The following is a 22,182-nucleotide window of genomic DNA, read 5'->3' on the forward strand; positions in this document are numbered from 1 at the left end:
GTTTGGTACCCTTGTTCTATCCCAGTAATTCTCAGTCCTAGTTGTGTTTCAGAAGATCCTTGGGAGCTTTTAAAAACACCAATTCACCAAGCCCCTCTCCAGGTCATTTAAATTATGATCTCTGAGAGGGAGGGCAAAAAAGCATCTGCATTTTTTAAAAGCTCCCTAGGAAATTCTAAGGTGCAGTCAGGTTTGAGAATTATGGTTCAGACTGTCTTACCTCTATCATAGCATTTACGAAACTATGTTGCAATTATTTACCTAGCCGTTGATTTTCCTAACTAAATTGTGAGCTCTTTGAGGCCCTGGACTGTCTTCTTCATTTTTCATTTTGATCACATAACAGTACCTGGGATTTGATAGAGCCTCGGATATTGCAAAAGACCACAGAAAGTTAACTATAAAGTCCCAGGTCTCTCGACACTCTGTGTGTGTCAGTATAATACCACTGGATCATATTGTAGTCCCTGAGATCTTCAGATCTGTTCTTTAATTAAATTGTCATTAATTTCCTATCTCATGTCAGTACGAAGAAAGTTGACTTGTTACAAAACACTTCATGACCTGTAGGAATCCTCATATGGTATAATGAGTAAAGTAAGCCAACCAACTAAAAATCTTCCCTCTCCCAAGGTCAATTTAAATTTTTAAAGGTCGCTCGAAAAGGTGGATTTTTTAAAAATCTGTTTTCAGACTGGAAAACTTTTCACAAAATCACAGAATTTGGGCATTAGATGGAACCTAAAATAAGTATGGGCTTCCCTGACAAGTCGGTTGGTAAAGAATCCACCTGCAGTATGGGAGACCCTGGTTCCATTCCTGGGTCAGGAAGATCTGCTGGAGAAGGGATAGGCTACCCACTCCAGTATTCTTGGGCTTCCCTTGTGGCTCAGCTGATAAAGATTCCATCTGCAATGCAGGAGACCTGGATTGGGAAGATTCCCCAGAGAACAGAAAGGCTACCCACTCCAGTATTCTGGCCTGGAGAATTCCATGGACTGCATAGAGTCACAAAGAATAAAAGAAGTATAAATAAATCTCCATCACTTTTCAGAAGATACTGAAGTTCAGATATGCTGAAAGAGTGTTCAAGGCCCACAGTTAATTGAGGCTATTAACAGTTGAGCTAATTACTAGAGCCTGGTATTATTACTGCCAATTCCAACTTAACTCCTATCTTTCCTCTCTTGACCACAAAAATAAGAGGCTCTTCAGTTCTATCAACTGAAAGTGAAAGTCACTCAGTTCTGTCTGACTCTTTGCAACCCCATGGACTACATAGTCCATGGAATTCTCCAGGCCAGAATAATGGAGTGGGTAGCTTTTCCTTTCTCCAGGGGATCTTCCTGACCCAGGAGAATCCTCTTGCAATGCAGGAAACCCCAGTTCAACTCCTGGGTCTGGAAGATCCTCTGGAGAAAGGGATAGGCTACCCACCCCAGTACTCCTCATGGCTCAGCTGGTAAAGAAATTACCTTTACAGTCCATGGGGTCTATACAGTCCATGAAGTTGCAAAGGGTTGGACACAACTGAGCGACTTTCACTTTTTCTGTCAATTGAATTAGCTGAGTATATAATCTACATTCTGTTTCAAAAAAGCCACCTCTCTTCTCATTTGGACCCTCTGTACTTTAGCAGTCCTGAAAGATTTTCCAAGCCAATTGGGTTACACAGAGCAATAAGAACAAAAATCAGGAATATAAAATCTGATTGAACCACTGAGTACCTTTGATAAGTCATTTAATCTCAAGGTCTTTGATTCCCATTTTAAAAGCTGAATTAAAAGAACACCATTCAGATGTTTTAAAATCATGTTTTTTTGTCTGTTTTTACCATGAAATGAGTTTGGATGAGTATATGACCTTCCCCCCACCAACACCTTTTTTTCCCTGTTAACCAAAGCATGAAGTAAACAATTCACTCGCTAACAGAGATGTATAACTTCTTAACAAATGAAACCATTTGCTATCTCTAAACTATTGAAATCGTATGTTCATCATTATTAGGCTTATCGATTTTACCTCAAATGCTCCAAATCTTTCAGTTTCTTCAAAACTCAGAACTGAAACGTTATAGCCCTCTTTTCTACTGTCTTCAAGACTTCACATTGGATTTTGACTTTCACTTGTATGGCAGTGCAGTGTTATCAATTAGATTGGCTGGCTATGCCTGGGTATCTGCATTTTGGTAAGTTCAAAATATGGATCTCAGTTTTGTGGGTACAAATTTATTTGGTCAACTTACCCAACAGATCAAAAACTCATTCAAGATACCCAACATCCCAAGAAAAACATTGATAAATCCAATATTGGACATTCATGGTGGCTCAGATGATAAAGAATCTGCTTGTAATGCAGGAGACCCTGGTTTGATCCCTGAGTTGGGAAGATCCCCTGGAGAACGGAATGGCTACCCACTCCAGTATTCTTGCCTGGAGAATTCAATGGACAGAGGAGCCTGGAGCACTGTAGTAGGCTACAGTCCATGGGGTCACAAAGGGTCTGACAAAACTGAGCGACTTTCACTAGTTTCAATCACAAAGAGGGCTATACCTCCTAATATGGTTGAAATATGCCTGAATTTAGGGCATTCCCACCTCAGAATCAAATTGTTAGGGAAACTGAATTAGTAGTCAGAAAATATTGATGGCACTGAAACATTAACACTTTTATTTATATTCATAATATTCCAGTTATGCTTCTCGGAGAATAAAACTCCTGATACTCTTGACTGTACTTAGGAGATATGTTTCCATTTTAAGTTCAGCTGAGGAAAACTCTATCCCCATCAGCAAAATGTTTAATAACCATAATCTTGGGTAGTACTATTTTTGTGGCTTATCTCATTTCTTCTACCTTGACAGCCTAGCTATTCAAAGAATATTTGCTAACATTTCACCCTCAAAAGTTGCCTTTTTGCAGTGACCACAAAGTGATTAGTACTGTTTGTCACACTTCTTTCCTAAATGAAATAAGGTCGGCAACAGTCTGCGATTTTCATCTTTAGTCCAGAATTGCAGTCATCAAAGAGGGTAAGTGATAGTATGCAACATTTCACCATACACTATTCAATCCAGGCAGAAAAATTCAGTTTTAGCATTGTTTGTGTGAACTCTGGCCACGTGGGTGGTGTCTCCTTTTATAAACAGAGGCTTCTGCAAGCTGTTACAAGCCAAGGCAAATTTCTAACAGCCCCACTGGTACCTTGGGAGGAGCCTGCATTGCTAGCAATTCCAAGTCCTTACTGCTTCATGTGTTCTGAATTTAGTCATCAAATATTAGGAAATGGGAAGAAAACAAGATTCTGTGTTGAAAAGCGATACTTTCTCTGTACCCAATCAATCCCACAGCAGGAGATACACAGGCAGATAAATATGAAATGTAATTATTACATGGTAAAATGAGATTTTTCAGGACAACTGAAAAATCCATCATTTCTGCTTCCTCCACCAATTCATTTATGCTTGCTAACATTTCAAATTCTACTTAAGTTTCATTTTAAGCTAAAATACTGTACAAACATTCCTATCAACCATATTTCCTCCAATTATTACTCCAATTATTAGCTTGGGAGAAAATGAGGCTTCTTAGGTTAAAAAAATTATTTTGTTGTTGCTTTATAGAGACAAAACTATTTTCCTAGGGCAGTTGGGCTCTGATTACATTGAAACCAATTAATAATAATTTAAGAAATTCATGGTAAATTTGATTTTTTTTTTAAAGCTCACTTAAACTCAATCCATGTTGGTGGTTAGCTTTGGGACTACTTTTTCTTTACTTATGTATTATTGTTGTTCAGTCACTAAGTCATGTCTGACTCTTTGCTACCCCATGAACTGCAGCATGCCAATCTTCCCTGTCCTTCACTGTCTCCGAGTTTGCTTAAACTCATGTCCATTGAATGAGTGATGCCATCCAACCATCTTATTCTCTGTCACCTCCTTCTCTTCCTGCCCTCAATCTTTCCCAGTATCAGGGTCTTTTCCAATGAGTCGACTCTTCACATCAGGCAACCAAAGAATTGGAGCTTCAGCTTCAGCACTAGTCCTTCTAATGAATATTCAGGACTGATTTCCTTTTGGATTGATTGGTTTGATCTCCTTGCTTCCCAAGGGACTCTCAAGAGCCTTCTCCAGCACCATAGTTTGAAAGCATTAATTCTCCAGCATTCAGCCTTCCTTATGGTTCAACTCTCACATCCATACATGACTACTGGAAAAACCATAGCTTTGACTCTACAGATCTTTGTTGGCAAAGTTGTGTCTGCTTTTTAATATGCTGTCTAGGTTTGTTAAAACTTTTCTTTAATGGAACAAGCGTGTTTTAATTTCATGGCTGCAGTCACCATACACAGGGATTTTGAAGCCCAAGAAAAGAAAATCTGTCAGTGTTTCCACTTTTTTCCCACCTATTTGCCATGATTCACTTTTTGGAATGCTGAGTTTTAACCCAGTTTTTTCACTCTCCTCTTTCACCTTCATCTTTAATTCCTCTTCACTTTCTGCCATTACAGTGGTATCATCTGCATATCTGAGGTGTTGATATTTTCCCTGGCAATCTTGATTCCAGCTTGTGCTTCATCCAGCCTGGCATTTTGCATGATATACTCTGCATAAAAGTTAAGTAAGCAAGGTGACAATATACAGCCTCGACATACTCCCTTCCCAATTTTGAATCAGTCTGTTGCTACATGCCCAGTTCTAACTGTTGCTTCTTGACCTGCCTTCAGGTTTCTCAGGAGATAAGGTGGTTTGGTATTCCTATCTTTTTAAGAATTTTGCACAGTTTGTTGTGATCCACACAGTCAAAGTCTTTAGCGTAGTCAATGAAACTGAAGTAGATATTTTTCTGGGATTCCCTTGCTTGCTCTATGATCCAAGGGATGTTCGCAATTTGGTCTCTGGTTCCTCTACATTTTCTAAACCCACCTTGTACATCTGGGATTTCTTGGTTCATGTACTGCTGAAGCCTATCTTACAGGATTTTGAGCATTACTTTGCTAGCACGTGAAATGTGTACTTGTGTATACTAGATCCTAAAAACTGAAAGCCTTGTAGATTGAGCCCTTCTATGAAATCAAATAGTTTCTGGACACTTAATGTTACTTTTTCATTTAACAAATCCCATTCTCCATTTCCTTATCTAATAATTCCTTCATTTTCTAGCAAATACTGTCCTCCTCCCCTTTCATCTACACTTTCTTTGAATTGAGGGAGAAAAACCAGTGCTTTCTTTAGAAATAAAAATGTGTTTCTGGTTTCCTCCTTTTATCAGGTAAGCAGCCATGTAAATAAGTAGTGACCTTGTACATTTGTAAATTGGCAGGACACACAGGGAAGTGCTTCTCTATCTTCTGAATATTAACATGAAAAATTGTGGGTTGTATCAAAGGTATAAATTAGAGTCCTCATTAAAGATTAAAATCTATAGTAATGATAGAGAACAATAAGAGGTTTTGTGAGTGTGTGGTTATGCATTTACTTTCTCAACAGTTCTGCTAATTCAGATACTTAAATGGAAGTACAGAACTTTTCAAGTTTTCATCACCAGAAATAATTTTCATTCTCAGCTGATATCTTAGTGTAAGTCCTTTCTGATTAACCTATCAAGGCACTAACCTAACGTATGATTTCCAGAGCCATCCTCCCTTGACTTTAGTCCTTTTGGTAGCAGTTCAACTGATGCTGATCCTCTGGGTGAGTACATTACTGAGGCCTAACTAATCAGAAGATGCTATTCCCTTTGCCTTAGTGTTTTGGGATGGAGCCATGACCTTAACCTGTGGTTTCTAAGACTTTGACCTCAGGACCCCTTACGCTCTTAAAAATTATTGAGGACTCCAAAGAACTTCTATTTCAGTAGTTATGCCTACTGATATTTACTATATTAAAATTTTAACATATATGAATATACAGACAGTTCATTATCTATCAGAGTGTTGATGTCTCTATACATCATGTAACCTCTGGAAAATTCTACTGCATCTAGTGAGAAAGAAAGAGGGGAAAGACACATAATGGCTTACTGCTAGTATGAAAATACTTTTGACTTTGTAGACCTTCTGAAAAGGTCTTGGAATCTCCAGGTGTCCCTTGATATTCTCAACAACTGCTGATCTAAATTATAACCTACAGAAGCCAATGCATGTCTGAACTTCCTAAGCACATGAACCAATGCCTTTTAGCTTAAACTACAGTCAGTCACTTGCAAGCAAAAACATTCTCATACATTTGAATTCCCAGTTAGGGACCTCAGAGGAAGAGAATAAGGTGGGGGAAAAGTACAAAGGACTGTGGCACAAAATTATTCATCTGGGCAGCAGAAATATAATATGAAGCCCAAGGAAGGAAAGGTTCCAATTTATTTTAATAAACATGGCAGACATTGGAAAACACTGTCCTAGTTGTTCCCAAATAAGTGTCATCAAATTCCATGAGAAATTGAGGTTTCTCAGCTTCACTTCACTAAAAGATAACCAGGGCCCCAGAACTGAAATCAAAATGTCAGTTTCATTAGTGTGTGTGTGCTCAGTCGTATCCAGCTCTTTACAGCCCCATGGACTGTAGGCCACCAGGCTCCTCTGTCCATGGAATTTTCCAGGCAAGAATGCTGGAGCAGGCTGCCATTTCTTACTCCAGGGGATATTCCTGATCTACGGATCAAAACAGTGTCTTCTGCGTTGGCAGGTGGATTCTTTACCACTGTGCCACATAGGACTGAATAAATTTTTCATTAGACTTCGGAAATTCCTAATTTAGAAAACTACTTCTGGGGGAAAAGCATTAAGCTATTTAGGTCAAATATTAAAAATTTCCCCATTATTCTCTATTCTATAGAGCTATATTTTCTCTAAAAATGTGTCTAATTTCTAAGTCTAAGCTTTGAAAGTAACTTTGGAACATTCTTTTCTAATAGGCTGAATTTATGATTTGTAGGATTACACAGTAATTTCATTTACCACTGCTTGTACTAGACTAAACAGTGTCCCCTCAAATTTCACATCCACACAGAACCTTGGAATGTGACCTGTGTGGAAATAGGGTTTTTGGAGATGTGATTAGTTAAAATGAGGTAATACTGGATTAATATGGGCCCTAAATCCAATGAGTGGTAACCTTATGAAGGGCAAATAAAAATACACATAGGGAAGAAGGCCATGCAAAGACAAAGGCAAAGACTGGCTGATGCAACAATAAGCCAAGGAATGCCGAGGATTGTAGGTTACCACCAAAAGCTAGATAGAGGCAAGGGAAGAACTCTCTAGAGCCTTTAGAGGGAGCATGGCTTTGCCAACACCTTGACTTTATATTTCTGGCCTCCAGAACCACAAGAGAACAAATTTCTGTTGCTTTAAGGCACTGGGTTTGTGGTACTTAGTTATGGCAGCCCTAGGAACTAATACATTGCCTAATTCAGTCAGTCAAAAATTCATTTGAACTCCATCACACTTCCTTTGAGGAGAATACTATGTTAAAACCAACCAGAGTTTCACCTTACATTCACGCTTTCTTAAAAAATTGTGCTAAAAACACATAACAAAATTTACCATTTTAATCATTTTAAAGTGTACAAAGCAGTGGAATTAAGTATATTCAAAATGTTGCTTGCACCCATTTGTAATCCACTCAGTTGTGGCTATTAGACAATCAGGAAAGAGGCAAGAGTAGAATAAGACTTAGCAGAAAAATAATCCATTACCAAATTTGTTCCTGTTTACATCTAGTGCTAATGAGGAGAGTCTAACCCTAGAAAAGCCAGTAAATTTCTGCCTTATTACATTGAAAGTGTGACTAACCAGAGGAAAACTAAAGTCCTAGGAGGGCTAAATGTAAATACACCATTACTAGAAAAACTCAACTTTTCTTCATTTAGTAATTCACTTTTACTGATAACCTTTCATAACTTTTATAATGAAAATCATTATGACAGCCAAATATTTACCCATATTTTATGTTCTCATTGTAAACTCTTAATTTTCACTATTAAAATATCAGGAATGGAGAGAATAAATCCCTGGGCATTTCTAATTCTTTAGGTACAAACCTTTAACTTTTTTACTTTCTCTCATCTCCCACCCCCTGCCTCTATATGTTCCTGAGACATTTATCAAGGTTTGGAAATACTACTCTCTTTCTACTTTCCAGAAAGCCTTCTTTGTTGTAAACTTGATTCCATGATGAATTCTGAAGAAATGTCACATGGAGTTAAGTAGCATGCGCATACCCAATATTCATTCAATAACCAGCAGTAAAAGAAAAAATCACATTAGACAATAAAGTCGCTGGACTTTTCTTGTGTAAATTTTGTTGTGTGCATAAATTTTTTTTAGATTCCTAAATTCAGCAGAGATGAATATACTTGAGGAAAATTGTTGAAAGACAAGCATCTATTATAACTGTCCAGTTTTATTCTAACATTACTTTTCAACAATTTTAGTAGTTTTAACAAACCTCCATATACTTTAAAAGGCTTAATTCATTTTCACCCTTCCCAATTAAATTTTAATGAATTTCACCATCACTGCTTTTATAGATAAAGTCTCTTGTTTTCTGTTATTTGTGAAACAAAATTGCCAGTTTCTTTCCATGAATAATAACAGAATATTCTAAATTGGAAGGGTGCTTATCTACCAATTTATTTAAAGGATATTGAAAAAGGCCCCGATTTAAGGTTGCAGAATCTATAGTGGGCAGAATTAGAATTTCTCTAAAAATACAAGACATTTTAAAATTATTTCAGACTATGGGGCCTTAGAGGGAATAAAGATAGAAAGGTAAAGTAACCAACTATTTGCTTATCTTTGTTTGAAATAAAGTAAACATGCTTCCCATATTATTATAGGAAGTGGGCTCATGATATGGCTTCATTTTTAAATCCTGTCAAAAATACTAGTAATACATACTCAAGTAATTTTGCTAATTAATTTTATTCTACCTCAATTCCACCCATCATCTCCTATGTACTCCCATTATTTAAAATGAAATACGTAAAAATATGAATCTTCAGTTAGAGATTAGTCCACGTTCTAGTTGGCATAAAACTCATATAACCATCAAATTGAGATGTTCATTGTGTACAAATGATAATTATACTTTTTTGGGGACATATTTCATTTTTTATGCTTCCCAGTTTTACTGTTTTTGAGAAGAAAAATTATACATATATGGGTGTACATGTTTTATTCAGAAGTTGAAAGGGCTAGAAAGAACTAAGAAACCGATGTGAAATAGCCACAGGTGATTAATAACACTTCATGAAAGACACATGAAGATAAGTGTCAACAAAAGCTATTTTCATGGTAATTTCACATCCCACAAATACTGAAATGAAAATTGCCACCACAGGGGTTCTATTTCCAGTTTTGCGATTGTAGCTCAGGTGGGAAAAACATTTTCTAATCTCATTGTCTAAGATTGGTGTTTTTCAACTAAAAGCAGAGCCTCTAGCGAAGAAGCCTGATACCACAAAACCATGGGACAGCGTGGGGAGCAGAAGTCTGTTATTTCTCAAGCCTGCTATTTCTGCCGCAGGCTCCTAAGCTTCTGTAGTGAGGATCCTCCTGTAGGTACAGCCTTGGAGTTGGGAAATCCTCCGGCAGGTCGAGTCGACTGAAAAAGCAAGCGGGAAGGTGAGGCCGGATAGGATACCTCCTCCCTCGCTCACCGCGGGCTGTCACAGTAATTGGGGGTTGTGCCACTCACGCAGGTTTCTAAGGCACCTTCAGGCTCCCTGGAGCCTTTCTCTTCTTCGGGAGAGCGGGCTCCGTAGCCCCAAGAGCCGGCCGGGGTCGCTGACAAACGACCGGGAGCCGGGCTCGGCAGGGGATTGCTTCTGTCTGGGGCTCGGCGGAACCTGCGTTCGTGTCTCGCGCGCACTCGCTCCGCGTTCTCCTAGCCAATCCGGCGCTACTCGCGCGCCCAGGAGCGTTCCCCGGTCCAGTTTGGGCTGGGCCGCCTCCTTCCCGCTCCCAGCACTTCGCAACCGAGCGCTCACTCCTCCCCTCACTCTCCACGAGTTCCACGATTCGCGGTGTAGCTCCGCCCCTGGCCCGAGTCCACCCCCGCAATCTCGGGAGCTTGTGCTCTCCTTTCCCCTTAGTCTCCTGCCGACTAGCCGCGCTGGGTCTCGCGCTCCGCAGAGCGGCACGAGTCTCTGCCGCCTCGCTCCAACGCCTCCGCGCGGTCTCCCTAGGCAGCCACCGCGTTCCCCCCCGCAGCTCTTCGCCTGCGACCTGAAGTCGGGGTCCCGCGCCCTGACTCCGCCCCCCCATCCCCCCCGCGGACTCGCGCGCTCGGGGCCCGGCCTCTCACTCGCGCAGGCCGCGGAGCACTCGGCCGCCTCCCCCTCCTTCCCTGCTCGGCTCGCGCTCCCCGGGCGCTCTCGCTCTCGCGCTCTCCAAGGCGAGCGCGCTCCCGGCCCGCGCGCTCCGGGCTCTGGCTTCTCCCGGCTCCTGTCAGTGCGGTGACTGCGCTGGGAAACATGGCGACCGAGGGAATGATCCTCACTAACCACGACCACCAAATCCGGGTTGGAGTCCTCACAGGTAACCGGGGGAGGAGGTCCAGGACCGCCGCGGCCGCTGTCCCCGGCTTGCCTCAGGCTTCTTGCCTGTGATGACCCTTCTCTGCGGCCTCGGGAGAAGGGAAGGCAGAGGAAGGGGACGGGGTGGGGGGGGCGGACGTTTTTACAACCGCTGAGAGGTGCTGGGAGGTTGGGGTGTTCCCGCGGGGTCCCCCGGGAGCTGGGGCCGATCCCGTGGATGTCAGGCCCCAGTGCCTTCGCAGCCGAAGTCCTGGGCCCCTGGGGACCGAGGGGCCGGTGCGGCGGGCGCTGCGGGGCTCCTGGCAGGCGACGGGATCCCGGCTCCGCAGTCTGAAGCTAGCCGCTCTCGGCTGGCCCGCGCGCTCCCTCGGCTACTGCTTGTCCCAGAGAGGGGGGAAATCCCTTTTCCACCCCCTCCCTCTTTTTCCCTTCCCCCTACTTGGGCGGCCCCGCGCTGCTCTAGCAGTGCTTTCCCGGGGCACCGGCCACAGACGACATGGGTGTTCTTTAGGCGAAACTCTGCTCGGTCTCAGGCTGCCCCTCGCGAGCCGGGAATCCCCTTTGCCACCCATGGGACACCTTTCGTTCCCCACCCCGGGAGGTGGGGATCGGCTTGCGCCCGGACCTCGGAAAGTGTTTGCATTCTGCCTTCCCAAGTGGAGGGCCCTCTGCCCGCCTCTTCGTTTTCTTAGAGGGAAGGCTGTAGCCTGCGACTGGGGATCCAGCCTTTCTACTTAAGAGGGAAGGATTCCCCTACTCGGGCTCTTCTGTCCCCCTCCCTTGTGGGACCTCCCCCCACCCTCCCGAGGCTTGTGAGGAGCGCACTTTTCCCGGGTCGAGTTTCCCTCCCTCGCGGAAGCCGTGTGTGCTCTGCATGTCTGATTCCGTTGCGTTGTATTTGGGTAATATCCCTCAGTTCGGCGACAGGCAGTTGCTGCAGGGCATGACTTCTGAGATGAATAGCAAACCGATTTGTAGGCGATTCTGCTGTGGTTCTGTAGTTGGTAAGGTTTCTATGTAATTGAGTGGCGAGGTGGGGGTTAAAGAACTATATTTGGAACCTGAGAGCTTAGTTCCGAGGGAAGGAAATCCAAGACTTACTGATTTTGGAAAAAGAAACGATGTAGACGGGAATCCTCGTGTTCTCCCCCCCCCCCTCCCCCCCGCCCCACCACACACACACACACACACACACACACACACACACACACACACAGAGTTCTTTTTTTTTTTTCCCTTGTCAGATTCTGACAGGTTGAGACGGAGCTCGAGAAGGGACTAAATGGAATGAGACTTGCTTTATTATTATTTATTAGGCAGAGAAAAATCTCTGTTGATAAAGAATGCAAAGCTTAATTTGGCTGCTGAGTTTTATGAAGATACTCATGGTACCCCTTGTTCCCTTTTAACTAACTGGGTCGTCTTTCTCTGATATTGTTTCCAGATGTTAATAGTAATTTATTGAATTTTCCTAATTGAAAGCCCCCGCGATAGTGAAACTAGTCTGAATCTGTTGCAGGGAAGGGAAACCACCCCCCACCCCCACTGTTAGAAGATGCGCTGTTCGCTTCTTTTGGTGCTGAAGCTCTTGCTTTGTGTGAAGATTCAGTTGTAACTCAGCAATCTTGGCGTTGACATTGCTGATATTTAGAGTCTTTTTGCGGGATGTAAAATTGTATACCGTATATCAGCCCTCAGCTCTCACTTTAGAATTTAAAATTAATAGAGTAGTGAGAGTAAAGCTTAATAGAAACCAAAGTGTGTCAACTGTCCACGGAAATGAAAGGTCATAAATGTTTTCAAGTTAAACCATAGAGATTTTTTTTTAAAAACTTTTTTTATTGTTTATTTAAGCTTTCTCTGATAGTTTTATTTAGTGAATCAGCTTACCTGAGTCAAGTGACATAGTAGATAGCTGTTGTACAGAATGCTTTGAAAGGTGCAGCCCTTATCTGTGTCTCTGCACTCCAATAGGGATGACATTGATATGCAAACAAATAAACATTATATGTAATTACTGTGCTAAAATTGTCTAAATAAATTACTTGTGTGATTGAAAGCTAAATGTAAAAGGTATTCGTTACTCAGATTGATTAGGAGCAAATATGATTACTTAAAGAGAGAATTTGTTATGTTTATCAGTGGTAAGAGGAAACTGACATTTTTAAGGGGAGTTGAAAGTCAGTTCAGTGGCAGCCTTATAAATGAATATGTTGCTGAGGTTGAGGCTCTTGAGCAGAATAAAAATGTAACGCAAAGGCCCTGGAATGCCTACGTAGGATAGGTAGGTGGCACAAGCAGAATGTCAATGAGAGAAGATAACTTTGGCAGTGGAATTAAAGACAATAGATTGTCAAACTATCTCATGAAAATGAAGTACAGTAGTTTAGGGGGAAGTCTAGGGTCAGGAATAAGGATATAGCTGAAGGAGTGAAAAGGAAGGTGCACATTTGGGAGAAATGGTAACAGAGGACAGTAGGATTTGGTGATAAAATGGATATTTGAAGTCAGAAATAATTCAGAGAGATTTTTACTAAAATTATTGAAACAAATATTGTCTGCTATGTTAGAGCCCGGAAACATGGAGAAGAATCAGAGCAACAGCACCAGCTCTGTTTGTGAATAGTGGATTTTACTACGAATAGCTTAATATTTATGATCTTAACATTCCACACACAATGAAAACCTATAAAAATAAAACCATTTTGCACAATTTTGTCTTGTATAACTTCCAAGTATTGGAATTTTACTGTGTAAAATTATTCTTTACTGAACTTAAGCAGATACTATGATTTCATACTTAAGAAAATTGAATTGAGGCCACATTTGAAACCATGTTTCTTGAGTCATAATTTGTGGCTCTCTTAAAGGTGGAGGGCTCGTTTTTTAAAATATCCTCTTCGTGGTTCATAATAGTGATTTTAAGTAATTTATCTAAGTCTGTTTTAGAGAGGTTTTACATATTTTAGAGGAAATACACACTTTTTACAATATGTTAGTATTTTGGTAAATTGTGTTGTCATTTCTAAAATCTTTAATTGACTTCTTTGTGACATCTTTGATAGTCTCTTGAAAGATAATTTTTGTACCATTTTGAAACTTTTCATTTTCTAGATGTTTTTGTAATCCTGTCTCAGCTATAAATTTGGGAAATACGGTACGCAGCTATTGAAACTTATCAAATCGATTAACTGTTAGAATTTTGAAATAATATAGTAGGAAAATATTTAGCAAAGGCATTTCTTTTTGTATTACTATCTTGAATCATTCAGAACTTGGAAATCAGTATGATAATTAATGTAACATGGATATTTTAGTTACATTATTTTTTTGGTCAGGAAAAAGGGAACATTTACATAGGTTATCAAGGAAACATTTTATGTTGAAGATTATTGTCCATCTGCAAAAACAGTATCTTTATTGGTAACTTTTTATGTTGATTTGTTAGAAATGAAAGTTATATGATCTTTAGTAGTCTGAGATCTAGTTTTTAATATATCAATTTCTAATGGTCTCTAAGACTAAAAACAATGTGATGATGAATAACATGAGGCAAGTAAACAAGTATCTGTTGCTTTGAGACTAGAAATGAGATGTAGGACAGATGTAAGAATTTTTCTTTTTTCTTTTTTTTTTTTTTTTACAACTTCAGTAGTAATTATACTTACAGTCAGTCTTAACAATTACATAGCAGGTTCACTATATCAAATGTGTCACTTTTTACCTTTTTCCCCCCTATTTCTGAAGAAGCTGTTTATTGAGGAAGTAGACTACTACCTCTATAAGCTCCATGGAAACATCAGGAAAATAGAGTGCATGTATGTTTGTGATACAGGAATAGATTGTGCTCCATTGGTTGTTTAATATCCTATTAGCTAGCCACTGCTGATGTTTGGTATACTAGAGCACTTAGCTAAAGATAATAATCCATTACCTAAATTTTCACTGATAGTGACATGGATGAGAAAGAGAGGCAAATATTTAGGAAAGGGCATTTGAAAATCATGGTTTTGCTCTAATAATATACATTTTATTGCACTAAGTTGTAGATTTGTAATCAGTAAGAGATATTAGACATATATAAGACTAGATAATAGAGATTAGATGAAAGACTAATTGTAAACTAGAAACTAAAATATTATTTACATTTAGGGAGTATTTTAGTCATTTATAACTAAAGTCAACATATTTAAAAAACAAGTTCTAAGCCAAGGATTTAATAATCATATGACTCTGGAATTGTTCAGTCATTTATTTCATTTCATTCCTCATGCCTATCTTTGTATATTATGTGTGTCCTTATTTTCTGAAAAGCCCACTTACTGATAAAGAAATATAAATATATCTTTTGAGAATAAATGCTGTCATTAAGTAAGGCAAATCACTATCGCAAACAAAACCTGTATCCTACAAAATGGAATTGTGTGTACTGTCAAGCATACCAATATTGATCTATATGACTGTTATTAAATAGAAGCTTATTTCTCAAACTAGGTCATTCCTTCATGAATTTCTGATTGGAAGCAATGTATTAGTGATTAAGAAATCATTACATTAGATACCGTTGAATACATTTAATACTATTACCTTTGATCAAAGACTTTATAAACTGGTAGTACACAAACTTAGTTAAGAGTTTTAACTGTATTAAAGATACTTATGATATTTGACTTTAACTGGGGTATGTGGTGGAGAATCAGCAACCTGTTATTGGGGAGGAAATGATGAATGAATCTGTTTCTCTCTTACTGGTGATAGATTCCTGGTTAAGGTGAATGGGGTGCTTTTTTGAAATAGTGAGTAAAATAGATAAAGTTTATACTTGGCAATTGTAAATAAGATTGAAAAACTAAGCTTATTTGGAATTTGAGATGTTAAAATAAGGAAATCCTGAGAAAGAAAATAGTGAAACCACAAGGGATATCTTCCTTCATATCTAGGCAGAGAAGAAAAACAGATTATTTAACTTGTTTAAAAGTAATTGGATCTATTGTTAATATGAATAGCATGCAACCTTACTTAATTTTTGAGTGACCTCTGGGAAGAGCGAATGTTTAATGAGTTATTGTGATGTAGAGATTCCATCCAGGTGGTTTAATGAGTTTATAAGTGAATTTGTACTTAATCAGTTCAAACTGAGTATGTAGAACTGCTTGAAGATGTTGTAATTAAACAACTGCAACAACTTTTACAATAGTTTTGCCAGGAAGTATACATTTTGAAAAAACGGAGTTAAATTTACTATGCTTTAAAAAAAAGTCCTCATTTGAAAAATAAAGGAGCAAAGAAATGTGAAAGGAGCATTACACAATTTGTGCCGTTTCTCCAAGTTGGGATACATGACACTGAACACGGATACTCTAATGATTCTAAGCGCTAGATTCTAAGCTATGGAAACAAACATAATAATTCCTGAAATATCGATTTTAATTATCTAAAATATCAATTTTAGAATGTCGTATTTAAAGCATTTTAATACTACAGTAAGCATGAGTAAATCAGGCACGAATGTACAATTTTGAAGGAGCTTTTAGATAAAATTAAACTTCAAAGAAATTTCAAGTGAACCTATTACGTAACTCCAGACCTCATGTTCTTCTGTTGTTGGTGCCTTGGTGAGGAAAAATTAAGGAGCGCGGGGCCATAGCAAGAACTCTAGAAGACTCATTATCTAATGCTAGTCTGGCCAGTGAAGTTCTGTAACTCTCTCAGCTTTTCTCACTATTAGCATGAAGGAGGCTCTTATGGCAATATATGTTTCTATCCTTTAGTATCTTGACTAGCTGGAAAGAGAAATGTTGGATAGCAGGCTTGGTTTTTTGTTTTTGTCTTTTTAATGGGAATCATTATGGGGGAGGGGTAGATTATACATTGAAAATACAAGAGAATAAGAAATGGAAGAAAAGATGAAAAATTTCAGTGATTACATTGTCAGTATAAGCCTAAGGGAAAATATTTAGATTTTTTTTCATTTAGAAGTTTTTGTGGTATCACTCACAAAATTAACAGTGGTTTCAGTTTTACATTTAATTTCAGACTCAGCTCACACTTCATTTCCTCAACAGAATCTTTCCTAGGAATTATTCTCTATGATGATGTCTGTCTTTGTTTTCTTGTAATGTTTATAAATGTTGCTATACCCTATAATCATGTACATGTGGGAGGCTGCAAGATGTAGTTTAAAGGAAAAAAAAAAAGACTTTGGAGTCAGACTTGTATTTCAGACTCTGATTTGCCCTTTTTTTTGGGAAGCTCATTTTACCTATCTGACTTTCACTTTCCTTCTCCAGAATGAATGTAGTGATGCTTACTTCACAGGGTTGTTAAGAACTGAGATAATGTATGTGAAAATTCTACCATATATGTCTAACTTGGATTATACAGTCAACTCTTTAACAATGTGGAAGGGGTGAGTAGGGATACCATCACTTACCCCCACTTGCCCCGCAGTCCACAACCGGTAAGCTTTGTAGTCTGTCTTCTCTGATTCTCCCCTATCCAAGGTTCTGTCAATTGAACCAACCTTGGATCATGTAGTACTACAGTACTTACTCAAAAAAAAAAAAAAAAAAAAAAAAAAAATCCTAGGTGTAAGTGGATTGGTGCAGTTCAAACTATTATTTTTCAAATGTTAATTGTGTACTCAATAATCTTCTTTCCCCTTCATATGCTATTTTGATGCAGTTTGCTAATAGCTTCATATAAAATCATCTTATTTAAAGTAGATTTTACAGTTTTTGAAACAGGTGATTGTGTTCTTCACTTCTTTGCCCTTTTGTTACAGGATCTATTAATGAAGTATTTCATTAATATTAATGAAGTATCAATGATGTTAAAAAAGAAAAACTAGATGGTGTGACACTTAGTAGTTTAGGAAACAGTAGCTCAGCAATGTTTAGATAAACAAGAACTTCACTATTATTACTAAAAAGATAGTTCAGGGTAAGTGGAGTGGGGTTTAGTATTTTTCTATACATTTATTACTGTTGACAGGATGATATCAATGATGTGTATCTGAGATATTTCATACTATCAATTTAATATTTATATAGTTTTATTTTTCTTATGTGTTTATATATTTTCTGATTTTTATATAATTAAGTTGATAGGCATTATCTGTGTAAGAGTTATTTTAGAGTAGTTTTTTAAACTTATTTTAAAAAATTAAAAATTAAAATTATAGGTGAAAGATTCTGAAAATGCTGTTATTTTGAAAGTTAATTCTGATAGACATAAAAGCATAAGATAGGAGTTAAAAGTTCTACATCTTTTACCACTTTCAAGACAATGTAACTGCATTTTATCTGAATTTCCTTAGTTTTGAGTGGGAGAAATTATGCTCAACTTGTCCAGTTACTGTGAGGGAGATAGAAAGCAATGTATCCAGTACTCAGTGCCTGCTGCTTGCTTGGCTGTGTGCTAAAGTGAGGGGCACCACAGTGAGCAAGACAGACACAGTCATCCTCTTGGAGATTATATTTTAGTACCAACAGGAACACACTATTTAGTCAAGTTGGATTCTGACAAATCATGTTTCATTTATGTTGCATTTCGAGGAATAAAGTGCTTCTATATTTTATTTGATGTGGATAAGTATAAGCACCAAAACTGTTTCACGTTAAACCATTTTTGATACAAATTTTTAAACCATTACACATTTTCTGCTTTCTAAGATGGAAAGTATTGAACATAATTTAATTATCTTATTTAATCAGGTTTAAGTAATTATAGCTAACATCTGTCGGGTTTATATATATATATACACATACATATTTATATGGCATAAATATGTCCTGTTTGTGCTTAGCACTTAGCACATGTTATTTACTCTTTATAGCCTTTATAAGGAAATATATTATTCCTTTTTATTCTGCCTGAGAAATAGAGGTTAGGTAACTTGCTTAAGGTTGCACCTGCGGCCCTGCCAGAATTCAAGCACAGGCCCGACTGTACTCTGAGCAATTATATTTCTGTATTCTATTCTGAATACCTTTTATTGTGGTGTATGGTACTATGGTTCTCTATTGTGTTTTCTTTTCTGCCGTGACTTTACACACTTGCCCCCTTCCCTACTTCTAGCTTCTCATCTGCAGTCAGTGGTAGACTATGGAGTACTAACCAGTACAACGTTTCATTAGGCCCATACTGTGTCTTTACAAAAAGTATCTTTCTAATATTACAAAAGACATTTTATATTAACCTGTATTTTTAGTTTTTTAAGATCAGCAATGCTGTCATCTCTTTCCATAGGACAGCAGTTGGTTAGAGTAGCTGTCCTCGTGAGGTAGGGCATGTATTCTCCAGTTTCCCACAATTCCCACTTAACCTGTGTGTTACCAGCCTTGCCTGGTAGGTAGGTGTTTGAGTTTGTGATCTTTACTCGTATGTATTCTGTACCTTCCTCTTTTTTCATCATAGTTCAGGCAACTTTTCATGTTAGTGGAAGTAATAATACAGGGTTAATTGAGAGTTACCAAGTATGAGATAATTTTCTAGAGCCTGCCATAGAACCTATTAATTTATTTAATCCTCATCATAGTATCAATATCGCCACTTTACATTAGAAAAAATTGTAGCAGAGAGAGATTAAGGAATTTGCTCAAATTACTGTAATAAGAGGCCACGTTGAGAAAAGGCCAAACTGTGAGTTGAACTGTTCTTAGGGCTTCCCTGGCAGCTCGGACAGTAAAGAATTTGCCTGCAGTGCAAGAGATCCGGGTTCGATCCCTGGATCAGGAAGATCTCTGGGGAAGCGAATGGCTACCCACTGCAGTATTCTTGCCTGGGAAACTCCGTGGACAGAGGAACCTGGCGGACTGTAGTCCATGGGGTCTCAAAGAATCAGACATGACTGAGTGACTGAGCACACACACAGAGGCTGTTCCTAGAGTAAAGCTCTTAATCAGTACAGTATATTCCTTGGCATTTAATAGTTGATAGAGGTGCACATCTTTCTTTTTAATGTTTGTTATATATCATCATAGGTTTCACTATATTTAATCAATCCTCTATTGATGGACATAGAGGTTTCTAATTTTTCATGTATCAAATGCTGTAGATGATAACATGGTACATTTATTATTGCATATTTGTGAGTTTTTTTTAATGTGAGATTAATTACCATAAATATAATTTTTGGGTAAACAGTATCTGCTTTTAAAAATTTTGAAAAAAATTACACCCTGTTTGGAAGACAAGTTTGTACTAATTGTAATGAATATTCTCACCTTCATTTGGTATTATCTTTTTAATCTTCATGAGTTCTTTTGAGATAGAACTCTTTCTTGAATTATATACATGTATTAGGAGTCCCGAGTTGCTCAGCAGTAAAGGATCTGCCTGCAGTGCAGGAGACACAGGAGATGAGGGTTTGATGTCTGAGTTGGGAAAATCTCCTAAGGGAGGAAATGTCAACCCACTCCAGTATTCTTGCCCGGAAAATCCCATGGACAAAGGAGCAAAGGGGCCATGAGGGCTACAGACAGTGGCGGATGGGGGGTTTGGGGGTCTTTGGGGGTCTTTGGGGGTGTCACAAAGAGTCAGATAGGACTGAGTGACTAAGCACAGCAGAGCACACACATGTAACAATAAGATCTTGCTAGTTTTTGCAACAGCTCTTTTATATTGCTTTATTTAAAGTTTTGTTCAGAGTCTTCAGTTTTCTTTTTCTTCAAATGATCCCTTCCAGTGTTTCCTAAGTTGTGTTCTAGTAGCACTTCTTTGGGAAATGTTATAATAGGTATGATATTAAGAGCTTTTAATGTGGTTAAATAAATTTGGAAAGTGCTGTATAATATATCCCTCCTTATGAAGATTGACAGTATACTAGAGCGACTTCCAGTACTCTTGCCTGGAAAATCCTATGGACAGAGGAGCCTGGTGGGCTGCAGTCCATGGGGTCGCTAAGAGTCAGACACTACTGAGCGACTTCCCTTTCGCTTTTCACTTTCATGCATTGGAGAAGGAAATGGCAACCCACTCCAGTGTTCTTGCCTGGAGAATCCCGGGGACAGGGGGCCCTGGTGGGCTGCCGTCTATGGGGTTGCACCGAGTCGGACACGACTGAAGCGACTTAGCAGCCGCAGCAGCAGAGTGACTTCACTTTCACTTTTCACTTTCACGCATTGGAGAAGGAAATGGCAGCCCACTCCAGTGTTCTTGCCTGGAGAATCCCAGGGATGGCGGAGCCTGGTGGGCTGCCGTCTATGGGGTCGCACAGAATCGGGCACGACTGAAGCGACTTAGCAGCAGCAGCAGCAGCAGCAGAGCATATTAAAGATGTGAGTAATACTGCAGTGTGGAGCCTGGTGAACATTATTTAGTTTAGTGTTGCCAAAACTTTTTGAAGATGGAATGCTGTTTAAAGACAAAGCAGAATTCTGTTTAACACTTCTTTGGGAAATAATGGTCTTTGTCCTGAAAATGATCTTTTGGAAGTCTGTATAATGCCTTTGTATTATTAATATTTTAGCTTTTGCTGTAGAAATAGTGGTTTCCAACAGTAATCGCTACTATGAAAATTAATCCTTTTTTTCTGGATTGGCCTTTAAAGTGTGTATGTGTGTATTTCCCAGTTATCTCTTTTTTCTTCCTCTTTCGACATTAAAGGATTGGCTGAATGTATTATTTTATTCAGAAAATCTATGATGGCAACAGCCAGTCTTGATTCTGTTACTACTGTATGAGGAAAGAACATTGGAATAAGTTCTATTTTGGATTTTTCCAGTGAGTGTTTGGTATCATTATCTGTAAATGTAAAGATAAAGTGATGCTTTCTAAAATCTCCTTCAGCTCTAAAATCTTAATAATCTCAATCTCATATTTACCTCATGTTTACCATACTCTCACTGCTAGTAGTCACCTTATCTACAGTTTGTTACTGACAGCAAAATTATTGATATGAAATGCCTTCCTTGCTTCAAACAGAAAAACTGCTGGAAAAAGACACTGACATTCATACCAACTGTAAATGGAAATAATGTCTGTTACTTCCATTGCAGAATATATGCAGTTTTATTTCATTCACTGTCCCATGCTACAGAGAGTTCATATTGCAAGACACTCAAGATTTAGAATACAAATTATATACATGTAAGTATAACAACTGATTCACACAGTCAAGCTTAGAAGGGTAATAGTGGTTAAGAGGTTTTGAAATAGTACCTTTTTCCTTTTAAATTTAAATTGTAGTAATATGCCAGAGACCTGGAAAGCAAAAATTAGCAAGCCCCACAAATATGATTATTTTGCTGTTAAATATTTAAAATGAAGCTATTGTAAAAATAAGACATATAGCTTCAATGAACAGTATATGCGTTAGGTTCATGCCTGGGTTTATACCTGAGTTAAGTGAAGTTTGTAAGCTTCAATTTTCTCATCCCGTGAAATGAGGAATAATCCATTGCTTGCCTAAGAGGGTTGTTTTGGTAAGTGAAATAAAAAGTGTAAATGTTGAGTGAGTGTGCCCACATAATAGATAATCATTACATGCTTGTTATATATTATAATAAATTTGAGTCTAATTACCATTACAGATATGATAATGGAAAGCAAACAATGTAACATTTAGCTATATGACCCAATCATGATTAATTTTCATGCTGTTTTTCTGTTTTATCTTACTTAAGGAGCATCATTAAA

The 22,182-nt window shown here is 38.6% G+C and overlaps 1 protein-coding gene across 19 annotated transcripts in view; it reads left to right on the forward strand.

Moving 5' to 3' along the window:
* Positions 1-10,435: 10,435 nt before the first annotated feature.
* Positions 10,436-22,182, forward strand: part of GPHN (gephyrin) — a 563,152-nt gene continuing 551,405 nt past the window's right edge. For all 19 annotated transcript variants that reach the window (XM_060418186.1, XM_060418187.1, XM_060418188.1 and 16 more), the window contains exon 1: positions 10,436-10,543. Coding sequence is in view for 16 of the 19 variants with exons in the window: in XM_060418179.1 (XP_060274162.1) it covers positions 10,480-10,543 (64 nt within the window). In the remaining 3 variants the exon portion in view is untranslated. The remainder of the gene's footprint in view (positions 10,544-22,182) is intronic.

The sequence above is a fragment of the Ovis aries genome, chromosome 7, assembly GCF_016772045.2.
Source record: "Ovis aries strain OAR_USU_Benz2616 breed Rambouillet chromosome 7, ARS-UI_Ramb_v3.0, whole genome shotgun sequence".
NCBI lineage: Eukaryota > Metazoa > Chordata > Mammalia > Artiodactyla > Bovidae > Ovis > Ovis aries.